The sequence below is a fragment of the Anopheles aquasalis genome, chromosome 2, assembly GCF_943734665.1.
Source record: "Anopheles aquasalis chromosome 2, idAnoAquaMG_Q_19, whole genome shotgun sequence".
Classification (NCBI taxonomy): domain Eukaryota; kingdom Metazoa; phylum Arthropoda; class Insecta; order Diptera; family Culicidae; genus Anopheles; species Anopheles aquasalis.
Window position 1 is genome coordinate 39726079 of NC_064877.1, and position 13922 is coordinate 39740000.

General features: G+C 50.6%; 4 protein-coding genes across 7 annotated transcripts in view; 1 reads left to right on the forward strand and 3 right to left on the reverse strand.

Annotated features, from left to right (window-relative positions):
* The window catches only part of LOC126572352 (glypican-4), a 59225-nt gene extending 56472 nt beyond the window's left edge, over positions 1 to 2753 (reverse strand). Inside the window, exons 1-2 of one of the 3 annotated variants that reach the window (XM_050231593.1) lie at positions 2570 to 2753; positions 796 to 1451 (exon numbers count right to left, since the gene is read on the reverse strand). In XM_050231593.1, coding sequence (XP_050087550.1) covers positions 796 to 1168 — 373 coding nt within the window. In that variant the 5' untranslated portion in view covers positions 1169 to 1451; positions 2570 to 2753. Of the gene's footprint in view, positions 1 to 795; positions 1452 to 2427 lie in introns of all 3 variants that reach the window. The other 2 variants (XM_050231594.1, XM_050231592.1) reach the window with 2 other exon arrangements.
* A 1133-nt stretch (positions 2754 to 3886) lies between these two features.
* Positions 3887 to 9390, forward strand: LOC126572348 (UDP-glucose:glycoprotein glucosyltransferase). The gene is made up of 6 exons (XM_050231583.1): positions 3887 to 4412; positions 4485 to 6565; positions 6638 to 7386; positions 7446 to 7566; positions 7638 to 9090; positions 9178 to 9390. Exons 1-6 carry the CDS (start codon positions 4163 to 4165, stop codon positions 9228 to 9230), a joined length of 4707 nt encoding a protein of 1568 aa, XP_050087540.1. The 5' UTR covers positions 3887 to 4162; the 3' UTR covers positions 9231 to 9390.
* Positions 9391 to 9473: 83 nt separating this feature from the next.
* Positions 9474 to 10946, reverse strand: LOC126572374 (uncharacterized). The gene is made up of 2 exons (XM_050231619.1): positions 9879 to 10946; positions 9474 to 9800 (listed from the first exon to the last, which is right to left on the reverse strand). Exons 1-2 carry the CDS (start codon positions 10022 to 10024, stop codon positions 9653 to 9655), a joined length of 294 nt encoding a protein of 97 aa, XP_050087576.1. The 5' UTR covers positions 10025 to 10946; the 3' UTR covers positions 9474 to 9652.
* Positions 10947 to 11068: 122 nt separating this feature from the next.
* The window catches only part of LOC126572353 (zinc finger protein 43-like), a 3142-nt gene continuing 288 nt past the window's right edge, over positions 11069 to 13922 (reverse strand). The window contains exons 2-7 of one of the 2 annotated variants that reach the window (XM_050231596.1): positions 13806 to 13922; positions 12801 to 13737; positions 12300 to 12719; positions 12032 to 12232; positions 11390 to 11948; positions 11069 to 11313 (exon numbers count right to left, since the gene is read on the reverse strand). The exon at positions 13806 to 13922 is cut by the window's right edge and continues 46 nt beyond it. In XM_050231596.1, the coding sequence (XP_050087553.1) occupies positions 11393 to 11948; positions 12032 to 12232; positions 12300 to 12719; positions 12801 to 13737; positions 13806 to 13922 (2231 nt within the window). In that variant the 3' untranslated portion in view covers positions 11069 to 11313; positions 11390 to 11392. Of the gene's footprint in view, positions 11949 to 12031; positions 12233 to 12299; positions 12720 to 12800; positions 13738 to 13805 lie in introns of both variants that reach the window. The other variant, XM_050231595.1, reaches the window with a different exon arrangement.

Genomic DNA, 13922 nt, shown 5'->3' on the forward strand with positions numbered 1-13922 from the left:
CGTACTGGAGAAGGTTTTTGCGAGGCTCGTCGCGACTACCGTAAGTCGAGACATGGCCGGAACGCAAAATGGCGCACGAACGGAACGAAATTAGTGCCGGTTAAAAGTACGTCGACAGCCTGGTCCCAGGGCAACAAGTAGTAAGACGGGAGGGTTCTTTCGGGGCATTATTCCGCACACGAACTCCCGGCACGGTGGAGGCCAAGAATCGCGTGTATCGTCGGCCACGAAACGATGATGATTTGAATGGCTCTGTTTCCCGGCGCTTGGTTACTTGGATTGGTAAAGAAGGATCGTAAAATATCTTGTCAACCGGAGCGCATAGAATACGGAATGAGACGGTACTTTGGTGGTTTTTGGCGGCTCGATTCCGTTGGCCATCTCGTTGGCCGTAAATCAATCGCGTGTTTGTGATGGAGGACAGGCCAGGGCGGGCCTCGCTACCAAGATGCATCGTCACGCACCGGGTACGTGACAACCACCGAACGCAACCAAAATCATCAAAATCAAAGAGGGCCTTCTAGAGAGTCCTCTACAGTGTGGTCGGGGACTCCGCGGAGGTGGTGGACACACATCCATAAATGTAAAACACGACAGAAGGAACGCCGGCGCGCGCGCTCGTACGCCGCCATTGCGGTTCCGGCGGAGGGCGGAGGTATTGGCAATCCGATACGGTTGTTGTGCTGTGTACCACTACGCAATCTAGGCTCCACGCTATCCGGCCATGTTACCGGCCGGTGGGTTTTGGTGATAAGATAGCAATCGACGTACTGGGGTGTGAAATGAGTCACTCACCTGGAATGGCATCGATCGGCATATCGATCTGCTCGACACCGCGTCGTTGCAGGATCGGATGGACGGCCACACAGGCACCGGAAGATGCACCGGCCACGGTAGCTCCCGGTCGCCGGATCATGGAGCCGCCACCATCGGCACCGGCCGGAGACGAGGCACTGTTGGCGAGACCGGCACTGTTGGGGGGAAAGGAGGCCGAAGGAATGGCACTACCCAGTACACCTTCCACGGCAAGGCCAACACACAGCAGGAGCAGCACCGGCACTCCCACCGCACCCTTGCGCTGGCTTCCGCTCGCGGTGATCGCGGCCATCGTCCGTTCGCCTCGTGGTCGTCGACGTCGTCGCCGCTCGTCAATATATTTCATCAGCATCCGGGCGCGTCCTCGCGAACACCGATACACTACTCGTTGGTGATTACAAACCACACACGATAACTCGCACACTTTACGGACGCACGCACGCACGAACACTTTTCGGACGCAATTAACACTTTGTTTTGTGATTCACAAAACGATCACAGTAGCGGACGCCGTGGAACACTTGTTAGCATCGAGCAACGGTACGGAACTCAAAAAAACAACTTTTTCGCGACAAAAAAACCCGGGGTATGGTGGCCACGGGGGAAGGGGACACTAAACTTGCTAACACGTAATCCTGCAAAAGAAAAAATGGGGAGAGAGGGTGACCAAGTGGTCATTATAAACTCTGCGATTTGCGTGCCGGTCTAGGGGTGCTGCGGACGATCCCTCACGTGAGTCGGTGGCCGAAAGCGACGCAAAATTCGTACATAAATCATCCCCCCCCCCCGCCGTCAAGAAATGCTGCATTTCCTGCTCCAGCGTGGCCCCCGAGAACCGTGTAGCGAGTTCTTGAGACGACAAAAAAAATCCCATTTTCGCGAAACACGTCACTGGGGGGGGGGGGGGGGGGGGGGGGGCAACGACACACACGAGCAACCGCACGCGATTTTGCGGCACTTAGGACGCATCGCAGTTGGCCATATTCTCGGATGTGTTTCTGGTGTCTTTGTCGGCGCCAATGTGCATCATCAACCGCCGCGCCATCGTCTACAAGAGTGGCAATAATTCACGCTTCAGCACTCACAATGAAAGCCAAACTCGAGGGTGGCACGCACCCGGCAGAACACGCGCCGAGAGACGCCGGTGACGCGACGTCCCTGGGACCAGAGGGAAAACAGGGAAATGGCTCGCGGAGACGCTCTCTCGGCTGGCATATGTCTGGCATATTTCCGCCACGGCGCAATCCCGTGGAGGTGTGTGCCGGTAGAACGAAAGAATGTCCCCCGGTGGTCGTGAGTCCGCGCGCATCACATTCGCTCTCTGTTTGCGCACTTATCGGCGGCGATAGGGGTTTCGGTTGCTCTCGCTTTGTCTCACTTTTCTTTATCAGGAACCTGCCGGGCCCACCTGAACACCGTGGCCGAACGCCATCAATGAAATCTTCCAACACTTGCTGCGATGGTCAAGACGTTGTCGTCACACCACGCGCACCCCTCCAAGGCGGGTTACCGATGCCGCGAGATTATTGTTTGCATTGTGCGAAACCGTAAACTGTGGCCCGTATTGATTGCGTTTCCGGTTTGTTGCCCTTCTTTTCGCACAATACTCACATCACCGTCGTCCGACCCCTGAAGATATCGGAAGCAGAAGGAGAGCGCCTTTCAACTCGCCGCCGCCATCGGGGAGGAAAGTTATCGAAACTTTGTTTGAAGAAAAAAAAAAGACCACAGAAAGCATCAAAGAATCACCCACCCGGATAAAACGGAACCAAAGCGCGGTAACTGAAAGACGGAGGACTGAAGACGCACAACGAAAAAAAAAGCACACAAGAAAACGAACTTCGTGACACGAATTCACAGCACGGAGGAGGCACAACCGCCGCTGCTGGCCGTTCGCTCGTTCTTAGCCACGCACCACGACCGAAGCACAGCATAAACGAACTGGTTCTGGCAACGGCGGGGACAGCGATGATGATGATGATGCTGCTTATGCTGCTGCGGAGGCTATCTTGTCGCTTCTACAGACACATGCAAAAAAACACAAAACACCCAACGAAGTAAAAGTAGCGCCACTATGTTGTTTGACATTATTTTTTAAATATCCTGGTACCAATCTCTTTGGTAATACTTTTTTTAGTATAAACATTTAAGCTCAATATTAAAAAAAAACGATTTGAATTAGAGATAGATTGTTTTGAATTTATAAATGGTGCTATTTTTGTTTCACTCCTTTTTTTCGTTTTCCTGGATTTACCAAAAATCAGCCCTACAAAACAAAACTAACTCATGCAGGTTTATTTCGAAGCTCTTTTTTGCACATGTGGCAGAAAGCAATTAGTTAAAGTTGAGTTATTCGTCTGCTACCGAGGAAAAACTTGGGTACTGCTATTTTTACTTCGTTGGGTGTAGGAGGACGGTGTTCATCGGTTCCGAGCCCGCTCGGTAGCCGCATGTTTCTGGAGAGAAGTCCTTCCATAAGTGCAAGAAGACAAACTCCGGAGATCATGATCACACAGAAGAATCCTTTATTTAAATTTGTATGTTATCGAAGTTCTTGTAGATTTCAGATTAACAATTTGAAATGGGCAATGCCACTGCCCTTTCGCAGTTATCGTTTACTTTCTTCTGTGGCGCTATAACTTGGTTGTGTTAATTAATAAAATGACAATTACAATTCGATAATATTTGCATAGTACTTAGAGCGATCCGTTTGCTACCTGTTGCCAATTGTTTACGATCATCGTTCAAAGCGGAACGATAAAATCAATTGGTGCAGTTGTTTATTTATCACATTCTTGTTGAATTCCTCGAATAATCAAGTTCATTGATAAGATTTTCGATCGATTGACGATTCATTTATTATGAAAGAATTTATTTAGTCTCCCCTTTGCCCAGCGAACAACTTTCAGGACAACGAGCAAACATTTTTTCGAGATGAGTAAGGACCAAAAACGCCGTCTATTCCGGACCGGCATTACCCTGAAAATGGTGCGCTTGTTCGTTCTCGGACCCGGAATCGGGAAGAACCGGCGCCATTCGTAACTCGCTGATTGGTCGCCGATAGGTAACAACAAAAACCAAAAAAAAAGACAAAATAACAAAGCAAATCCTTTGCAATGCAGCTGTAACGGAGACTGCTAGTTAGCATAAAGCAATAGTAGCACATTAATCCTTACCAAACTGATAGTGTTCGATATGTTTACGCGATAAGCAGGAGTGAGTTTTTTTATGGTGCTCAGTGAGGTTGACGTGGAAATAGTTCTGGAGCGGCGGTTTGAGGTTAGCGCGATAGAATACGTGGGCAAAACCGATTAGAGCTCGTACCGCCGGGAGCACCGTGCAGGAGATGTCGCGTATGGCTTCGTGTTCCGTGCTGACGCGGTTACTGTACGTGGCCGTCGTCACCGGTTGGCTAGCGGTCAGCTTGGTCCAGGCGGAGTCAAAAAGCCACCCCATCACGACGCAACTGTCGGCGAAATGGAAAATCACCCCGCTGCAACTGGAGATCGCGGAATTTATCGATGAAGAAAGGGGCAACTCGTTCTGGGAGTACGTGGAACTGCTAAACAATGTCCCCGGTGGGCTTCACGGGCTTGGTAAGTTGGTAGCGCGTTCATCACTTGATCGCTCTTCGCCAGTTGTAACATTTTTCCTCTCTTGTTCTACAGAAACGGAAGAGAAACGCTATCTCAAATCGATCGAACTAGCCTCGGAAATCCTTGGCCAGGGACAGATCAGTCTGCTAAAGTTGGCCCTATCGTTACACAGCTTCTCACCAAAGGTGCAAGCCCATTTGCAGGTGGCCCAAGAGGTGCTGACGAAGGGAGATTGTGAAACGTCAATCTTCGCGAGCGTACACGGGAAGGTGGCATGCGATATCAGCGAGCTGGAAAGCATTCTGCGTGCCGGTGGCAAGGATGCCGCTACCGTGGAAACGTTCGCTATCGATCACATCTATCCCGGATCGGAGAATAATACACTTACGGTGGTGCTGTACGGCGAAATCGGTACACCCGAGTTCAAGCAGTTTCACCAAGTTATCCGACCGGTGGCGGATCGTGGCACAGTCCGTTACGTGTTGCGCCACTACGTGCAGCGTGTCTCGTCCCGCAAACTTCGTCTTTCCGGTTACGGAGTAGAGCTGCATCTGAAATCGACCGAGTACAAGAGCCAGGATGATTCGCAGCACGCCCAGGATCCGGTGGCAGCTGGTGGAGCGGACGAAGACGATGGTCTGGAGTCGGAGGTGGAAGGATTCGATTTTGCGCAGCTTAAGAAGCGATTCCCCCATCTTGTCCACTCGCTGGATCGGTTCCGTAATTCGCTGCTCGAGAAGCACGATGAGATTGCACCACTGAAGGCTTGGGAGTTCCAGGAGTTGGGCCTTCAGGCGGCACGGCGGATCGTAGAAATGCCGGGCGATGAGGCGCTCAAGATGCTCCAGTTTACGGCCCAGAATTTCCCGACCCAAGCCAAATCCCTTCTCTCGCAGACGGTGTCGGAAGAGTTTAAGAAAGAGATGCGCAACAACATCGAGGTGTTTGGCCGTAATCTGAACCTGCAGCCACCGGATGCAGCACTCTTCCTGAACGGGCTGTTCTTCGATGCGGAAACGATTGACACGATCACGCTACTCGATACGCTACGCTCGGAGATGCGCGTGCTGGAAGGTCTGAATCGGATTGAAATTCGTGGCCGCAGCGCTACTCCGCTGCTGGGGCTTGATTTGTCTTCGAGCTCGAAGGAGTTTGCAATCGATGTCCGTGATTCGGCCATCACGTGGATCAACGATCTCGAGAACGATGCACAGTATCGGCGATGGCCGGCGAGTCTGAAGGATCTGTTACGACCAACGTTCCCGGGCATGCTGCGGAATATTCGTAAAAACCTCTTCAACCTGGTACTGATTGTGGATCCCGTGGCTGGCGATAGTGCCGGACGGGACATTGTGAAGCTAGCGGAAAGCTTTGTCGTCCACATGGCACCGGTGCGGGTCGGTTTGGTGTTTCAAACGGGTGACGGCGAAGATTATCGAGCCGTGACGTGTGGCTTCAACTATGTGCACCAGAAAAAGTCGGCCACCGAAGCACTGGGTTTCCTGACCGATCTGTTCGCAGCCACCGCCGACCGGAAGGTGATCCGTTATGCCGATGTGCGGGATGTTCTGCGCAAAAAATTCAATCGCCTGAAGCTGGAGGAAGTCGATGAGATTCTTGGCGAAGATTCGGACTTTGATTACGGGCGTCAGTTGGCGCAAGAGTTCATCGCACGGCTAGGATTGAAGACGGTTCCGCAGGCTTTGCTGAACGGTGTGCTGCTACCACAATCCGCCCTCACGAGTGATGAGTTTGAGGAAACGATTCTGACGGAAATTATGCAACAGACACCGACACTCCAGAAAGCCGTCTATATGGGTGATCTGCACGAGGGAGAGCCGGTGATTGATTATCTGATGAAACAACCGCACGTCATGCCACGGCTCAATCAACGCATCCTCTCCCAAGATGAACCTCACTTCCTGGACATGTCCGGCCGACCACATCCCGATCTCGAGGACATTAGTGCGCTGGGCCAGCTGTCGAACGCCGATCTCACTGCAACGTTAATGAGCAATCTCAAGTACTTCGGTGGCAAGTCCACTTACGAGCGATTCCTGGGCCAACGGGTCCACTTCCTGACTGTTTGGGTTGTGGGCGATCTTCGACTCTCCGCTGCCCGAAAGCAACTGCGGAACGCTCTTCTATTTATGGTATGATCGCTTCGTTTGCTTCGTACATTTGTTGTATCGTACTTGCTAATGGTTTTTTTCCCTTCTCCATAGAAATCGACATCCGGTTTAAGGGTGGCATTTGTGCCGAACGTCGATGGTAGCGATGCGGCTCGATCGGAACTGAAAAAAGATCTAAACGCACTGGTTTGGGCAAGCATAAATACACTGGACGCAGACGAAACGTACGATCTGGTGATGCGACTGCTGGAAGCCGCTGAAGCTGGTACCGATTTGGCTACCGTGTCCGTTCCCGATTCCGTGCTCGGCTTTTTACCCGCCACTCAGATGCATTTGAAAATGTTGCGCGTTTATTGCCAGCGAGTGCTGAAGCTACGTGCTTCGGTCAGTACGGTTATGGCCAATGGCCGGTTGCTGGGTGCATTCGAAGCGGAAGAATACTTTGACACGGAAGATTACGGTCTTTTGGACAGCTACAATGGGTTGCAGTACACGGACAAGATACGCGCCGCACTGAAGCAAGCCTCGTTGACGGAAAACGTCGATACTCCCGCAATGACAAGCGACACGATCATGAAACTCGTTTCCATTCTGGTGCCTCGTCAGCAATCCAAATCACGCTACACCATACCAACCGATGTGCAGGAGAACCACACCGTGGTACAGCTGGCACCGAAAGAGGCCGAACAGCCGTTCTTCGAGATTGTGGCCGTACTTGATCCTGCTTCGCGTGGTGCACAGAAGCTTTCCTCGTTGCTGCTGCTCCTACGGGATGTCGTGAACTGCCAGATGAAGATTTTCCTCTGTGCGATCGATAAACACAGCGATATGCCGGTTAAAACGTACGTAACCTCATCTTTTCTTATGCATTCCCTCGCTATTAACATTCTCGCATTTGTAGGTTTTACCGATTCGTTGTCGATCCGGAACTGCACTTCACAAACGATGGCCGTTTGTCAGCGGGTCCGATCGCAAAGTTTGTCGGCCTTCCGGCGAATCCGCTGTTGACGCAGAGTTTAAACGTAAGTGGCTGAAGCAGATTCTGTTCCACCGACACAGGAGCCTTACTATGCTGCTGTTTGCTTCTTTGCAGGTCCCTGAAAATTGGCTCGTCGAAGTGGTCCGTTCGGTGTATGATCTGGACAACATCAAGCTATCCGAGATTAACGGTCCGGTACACTCAGAGTATGAGCTAGAGTACCTGTTGCTCGAAGGTCACTGCTTCGACAGTGCAACCGGTTCACCACCGCGTGGTCTGCAGATCACGCTCGGTACCGAAGATCGTCCGATCATTGTCGATACGATCGTTATGGCGAATCTGGGCTACTTCCAGCTGAAGGCAAACCCTGGTGCATGGATTTTGAAGCTACGCCACGGCAAGAGCGCCGACATCTACGACATCACGAGTGCAGATGGCCCCAATACGGTGCACACTCCAGAAAGTACCCGTGTCATCATCAGTTCGTTGCGCTCGCACGTACTGAAACTGCGCGTGACGAAGAAACCGGGCATGGCGGGCTTCGATTTGTTGGGCGATGAAAAGGATGGTGCCGGTGGGGGTGGTGGTGGTGGAGGCGGTATTTGGGATTCGATTAGCTCGATCGTCGGAACGGGAGACAGTGGAAATACCGGCGGAAGTGCTAGTGAGGGCGAAGTGCTTAACATTTTCTCGGTCGCTTCCGGTCACCTGTACGAACGGTTGTTGCGCATCATGATGCTGTCACTGCTGAAGCACACGCACACGCCGGTCAAGTTTTGGTTCCTGAAGAACTATCTGTCGCCCCAGTTTATTGACTTCCTGCCGCACATGAGCGCCGAGTATGGGTTCCAGTACGAGCTGGTACAGTACAAGTGGCCTCGCTGGTTACACCAGCAGACGGAGAAACAGCGCATCATCTGGGGCTACAAAATTTTGTTCTTGGATGTGCTGTTCCCGCTCGACGTGAAGAAGATTATCTTCGTTGATGCGGATCAGATCGTACGGGCGGACATGAAGGAGCTTAACGATTTCGATCTCGGCGGTGCACCGTACGGCTACACACCGTTCTGTGATTCACGCCAGGAAATGGAAGGATTCCGGTTTTGGAAGCAAGGCTACTGGAAGAACCATCTGCAGGGCCGTCGGTATCACATCTCTGCCCTGTACGTGGTGGATTTGAAGCGATTCCGTAAGATTGCGGCCGGTGATCGGATCCGTGGGCAGTACCAGGCGCTCAGCCAGGATCCGAACAGTTTGTCCAATCTGGATCAGGATCTACCGAACAACATGATCCACCAGGTAGCGATCAAATCGCTGCCCCAGGAGTGGCTGTGGTGCGAGACGTGGTGCAGCAGCGAGACGCTGCAGTACGCCAAAACGATCGATCTGTGCAACAATCCGCTCACGAAGGAAGCGAAGCTAACGGCCGCCCAGCGGATTGTGCCCGAGTGGAAGGATTACGATGCCGAAATCAAGCGGTTACAGGCGAAGGCGGACGAGATTGAGCACGCTGGCGGCGAGGCTGGCGAGCAGGAGACCAGCAGCTCCGGACAACATTCCACCGGTGGTGAGTTTCGAGGCACGGGATGATGGAATCATTTAAAATAGAATTATTGCTGATGATCTTTCTTCATTTCCCTTTGCGACATCGTAGGTTTAGCAGAAGAGCAGGAAGATATAACGAGGTCGAAGCATACGGAGCTGTGATCGACGTGAATGCGTGTGGCATCACCGTAGGTTTCCCCTTTTTGGTGTTCGCTACCGATCGGCAGCTCGATCTTCTCTCCCAACCACTGCTGCTCATCCGATTGCCATCGTGAACAAGGTTTAGGCGAACAAAGAATAAAGTTTACGAGAAAAAGTCAAACATCTTGTCCTGTTCTTTACCTTGATGCACTAGAAATAAGGGTTTGGCATTATTTTTTTCATTTCTCAACGGCGCTTTTGGTCTTATGGTAGTTTAAATTGTTTTATTAAGCCCATTAGCGTCATCTAGCACTTCCGGGACAGTCTTGGCGGTGATTAACTTATCTATAAACCCCTTGGAACGATCCAAGCGTTACAATGTATGCCACTGAGACGCGCGCCAGCTGTATGCGCACAATGTTCAATCATCACGTTCAATCGGATTACACTCTGCTCGGACGACAGTCCGGACAGTAACCGTAGGTGCGCATCCATACCATCACACAGCACCGATGGAACGTGTGACCGCACAGGGCCACCATTCGCTGACTCGCATCAATATCGTGCGTGCAAATCGTGCACTCGTCGGTCCTACGGATCAAAACCGGGTAAACGAAATCTAGAGACCCATTCCAGGCAAGAGGATACCCCAGGTACACCCGTCCTTACCGATTTCCGTTGAGGTAGTTTCGTTCCAGCAGCTTGCTTTCCAGCGTAAACGCGGCACCCAGCAACGCGCACCACATACGCATAGGACCGGGCGTAGATGTGATGCTACCCCCGCACCGCGAACTTTTCAAACTTCTTCGTTCCATCGCAGGATCTGGCCAGCAAACAACCGTTGACTTTGTCGCAGTTTGGACACGTTCTTTCCTTCTTTTTTTCTAGAAACCAATCGATCACTGCAGCAGATCACACACCGTCCGAGCGAACTTTGATGTATTGCAAGGGTGCATCATGGCACAGCAGGACCTTTGTTAGCGAATCTCGTACACGGTCGTCACGGGTAAGGGGTGCATACAAGCACATCACTCAGATAACTGTGACTATGATGTCGCGTGGAGAGATCACCCGTTGTGTGCTTTCTAGCACCTGATTACTGCTGATTGCCATTGATGTAATCATTCGTAATCGTAGATAGGATAAGCGTCACTGTGCTCATTCACAGTCCATTCTCAGCAACAGCTGCGAGAAGATGGCATAACTGGTGCTGCGTGTTGCTAGTGAAGATCGTGTACAGATCTGGTGCTGGTTTTACAATCACTATTTTCACCATGAATATGCTGGAACGTAATCGAACCTCGGCAAAGTGGTGAAGCACTGAACCAATTCCATCCAAGGGATCACGCTCTAAGTCCCTATGTGATTTCGAAGCGAATGTTTAGCCGTTAGCTTTAGATTTAGGTTCGCGCGACAATCTTCAACCGTCCTTCGAATGCTTCTGGCTTGACGGCCAACGGTCGGTCGACTCAACAACTTGTTTATCAACTCTATTGTTTCGTTTACCCCCTTCCTTCTTCCGCGTTTTGGATGCGTAAGCGATTGCTTGCTGGCATCGTTTTAGGCGACCTTGGCGCGCGTGACGATTGTGTGTCACACTTATGCTGCGACTCCACATTCCGTTAGTTCAGTTGAACTTTAGCCCTAGCGGCTGAAGTAGGTTAAATTCAAAGTGCAGTTGAATTGCGATGTTCTTCGGCGGGAAAATAAATGTTTGAACAGATAATACGTTTGCATTTGAGGATCCATTTGATTCAACATGATATATGAATCAATCATTAGGAGAATTTATTACTTATAAACTTAATAAACTAGTTCTGCCAATAGTAGTCATTGTCCCTATTGCTATTGCTATCCTTTAATGCAAATCTTGCTCTGCAAGCCTAAAAGAACATTGAAATTGCATTAAGAGGTGGTTGTGTTTGTGCGATTTCTTGAAATTTGTTTACCGAAGCTATTTAACAATCATGATGATGAACCTGACGTCCTCGAGGAAAGGTGAAGGCTTTCTCCTGCACAATGGATGGGAAACTATTATCTCAGTCTTATTTAACGCTCAACCATGATGCTCGATCCTTCTGATTCGGTTTCTTACTCTGCCCTCCTACAATCTCATTTCCATTTTAGTACTATTTTACACATAATATTGTAAGTGAAATGGCACGTGCTAGCATACACACCATTCAGTTCCTTATTTCGATCACGGTCGCAATGCCATCCTCTGGCCGAGCCTGAACCTCCTGCCATTCCACCGGATGAGCCTTCTTCCGGTGCTTGTACAGATTCGAGATGTAGCCGAACGTCTTGAAACAAAATGCGCACTGATACAGACTGGTACGCGTATGCGTCGTCATATGCTCCGTCATTGTGAGCTTCATGGCGAAGCCCTTGCCGCAGACTTCGCATTTGTATGGACGCGAGTTGATAGTCGCTGCGCAAGTGTTTTGCCGATGGCGCAACATGTGAAAAGAGGTCCGGAACACTTTGCCACAAAGGTTGCAGCTGACGGGATCTTCCTGCGAGTGGATCGTTTTCATGTGTTTCGCCATACTGGCCCCACGCCGCATCTCCTTGCCGCATAGTGTACACTTGACCGATTTGCGCAGATTTGCATCGTGCTCTCCTTTGTGCGACTCGAGGCCGCTACGCGTTTTGAACATCTTGGGACAGTGCTCGCACATGTACATCTCGTCGCTGTGGGCCGAGCGCTTGTGTGCGCCGAGGGCTTTCCGATTGAAGCTGTCGCGGGGAAGGAACAGATAAAATTCATCATACGATACACAGCTAGGAAAGGCGAAGAATAAGGGAAGGAAAGTACGTACGATTTGTTGCATATGTCACAGCAAACGTCCTTTACGCCGTGCACACGATCGATGTGGTTCTTCAAGTTCGTTTCGCATTTAAACATCTTCCCACAGTGCTCGCAGCTATAGTTCTTCTCCTGCGGTACGGATGTTTCGGGTGTGTGCGCCTTGATCATGTGTTTCTCGAGATTCTGATGAATTTCACTACATACTTCGCACCTGCAAGCGGGAGAAAATGACGTTCGACAAAGATCGGACTTCAAACAATGATGGCCATTTAACATACCGATAATTTTCCGGATTGTTATGCACATCGACGTGAACCATGAGCTGTTGCCGGCACGGTAGCTTTGCCAAGCATAGATGACACTTAAGATAGGGGTTTTTGTTGTGCTCGTTCCCCATGTGCACCTTCAGATCCCAAAAGTTGTCGAAAGAGGTTGAATTGGGCTTTGCTTCTTCGCAAATTTCACAATAAATCCGTTTGTAGAATGCCAACAGTTCCAGATCTCGTCCCTTCTCCTTGCGGATCACGATCTTCCGTCCATGCAATCGCTCGTGCTTATCTCGAACCTTTTGCTGATCGAACCGCCGAGGGCACTGACTACAAGGGTACGGTAGCGCTTCCTCTAGCTTCTGCTGATGGGCACGCATGTGTTTCTTTAGCGTGATTCGCTGATCCGTCACCTTCCCACAGATAGGACATCTAAAAGAAAAGATTAAACAATTAAAAACCTCTAGCCAACGGACCAGAGATCGCGTGTTCGCGGTCCGCACGGGATCTTACTTGTTCTTTTCCGGATCGTCATGCGTTTCCATGTGACTCAGGAAGCCACCGGGAGTGAAACACTTTTTACCACACTTCGGACACCGCAAGAAGGCCGGTTCGTTATGTAGTTCCTTGTAATGCAAGTTGGCATGGTGGAATCGCTCGAAAAGCACCTTATCGGGGCAGTAGTAGCAGAAGAATTCGTCGATATATGAAAAGATTTTCTGATCCAGTGCCTTCCGGTTGCCGATCTTTTTGTTCCTTGCTCTCGATCGTGGACTATCATCCGGATCGGACAAAATGTCCGAGTCGGAGTCACTGAACTGCGAGATGGATTTCGTGGATTTCCGGCGATTTTTAACGCGCCCCGATTTACGCGTTGAATCGCCACGACTTGGTCCCGGTTCCTCGAGACTGTCCTCTGGTTTCCGCTTGGGAGGTCGCCCTCGTTTCCGCTTCGGTGTCTCCACGTCCAGTACATCTTGGCTGAGTGCGTCGCTACCTTCCTGTTCCGATTTCATAGAGGACTGATTTTTGCCCGATGCCTGCTCTTTATCACCGTGTAGCTCGTCATAGTTAATGTAATCTTCGTCATCCTCTTCCTCATCCAACACTTCTTCGTCCTCATCACCATCACCATCCGCATCCTCATCAATCACTTCTTCTTCTATATAATCGTCATCTGCCAGATAGTCTTGCTCGACACCATCCCATTCCGAAATGGATGATTCGTATTTCATCTTGGCGGAAGTAGAGTGGCTACGTCGCGGACGATCTACTTTCGTTGTCAGACCCTTTTCTTCCTCTTCCGGTTCCTCTACGGTGGTATTCGGGGAAACCAGTTCATGCTCTTCGAGGATTTCGATTTCCTCCGATGGTGACACCGCACCTACATCATTATCCGGCCCATCCGATGGCTCAATCTTTATCTCTAACACCGGGTGAAATTCAAAATCTGCAAAGAGAACAGCCGTTAAGTGAACTGGCCTGGCTTGCAGATCCTGAAAAGAGTCAGTTTCTAACCAGGTTGAGGGAGGGGTGTCGTGACGCCGGATTGCTCGTCATCATCGTCGTGTTCCTGCAGGTCGCGGTGTATCTTTTCCAGTTTACAGTAGAAGAGATCAAAGTCGTGGACACTTT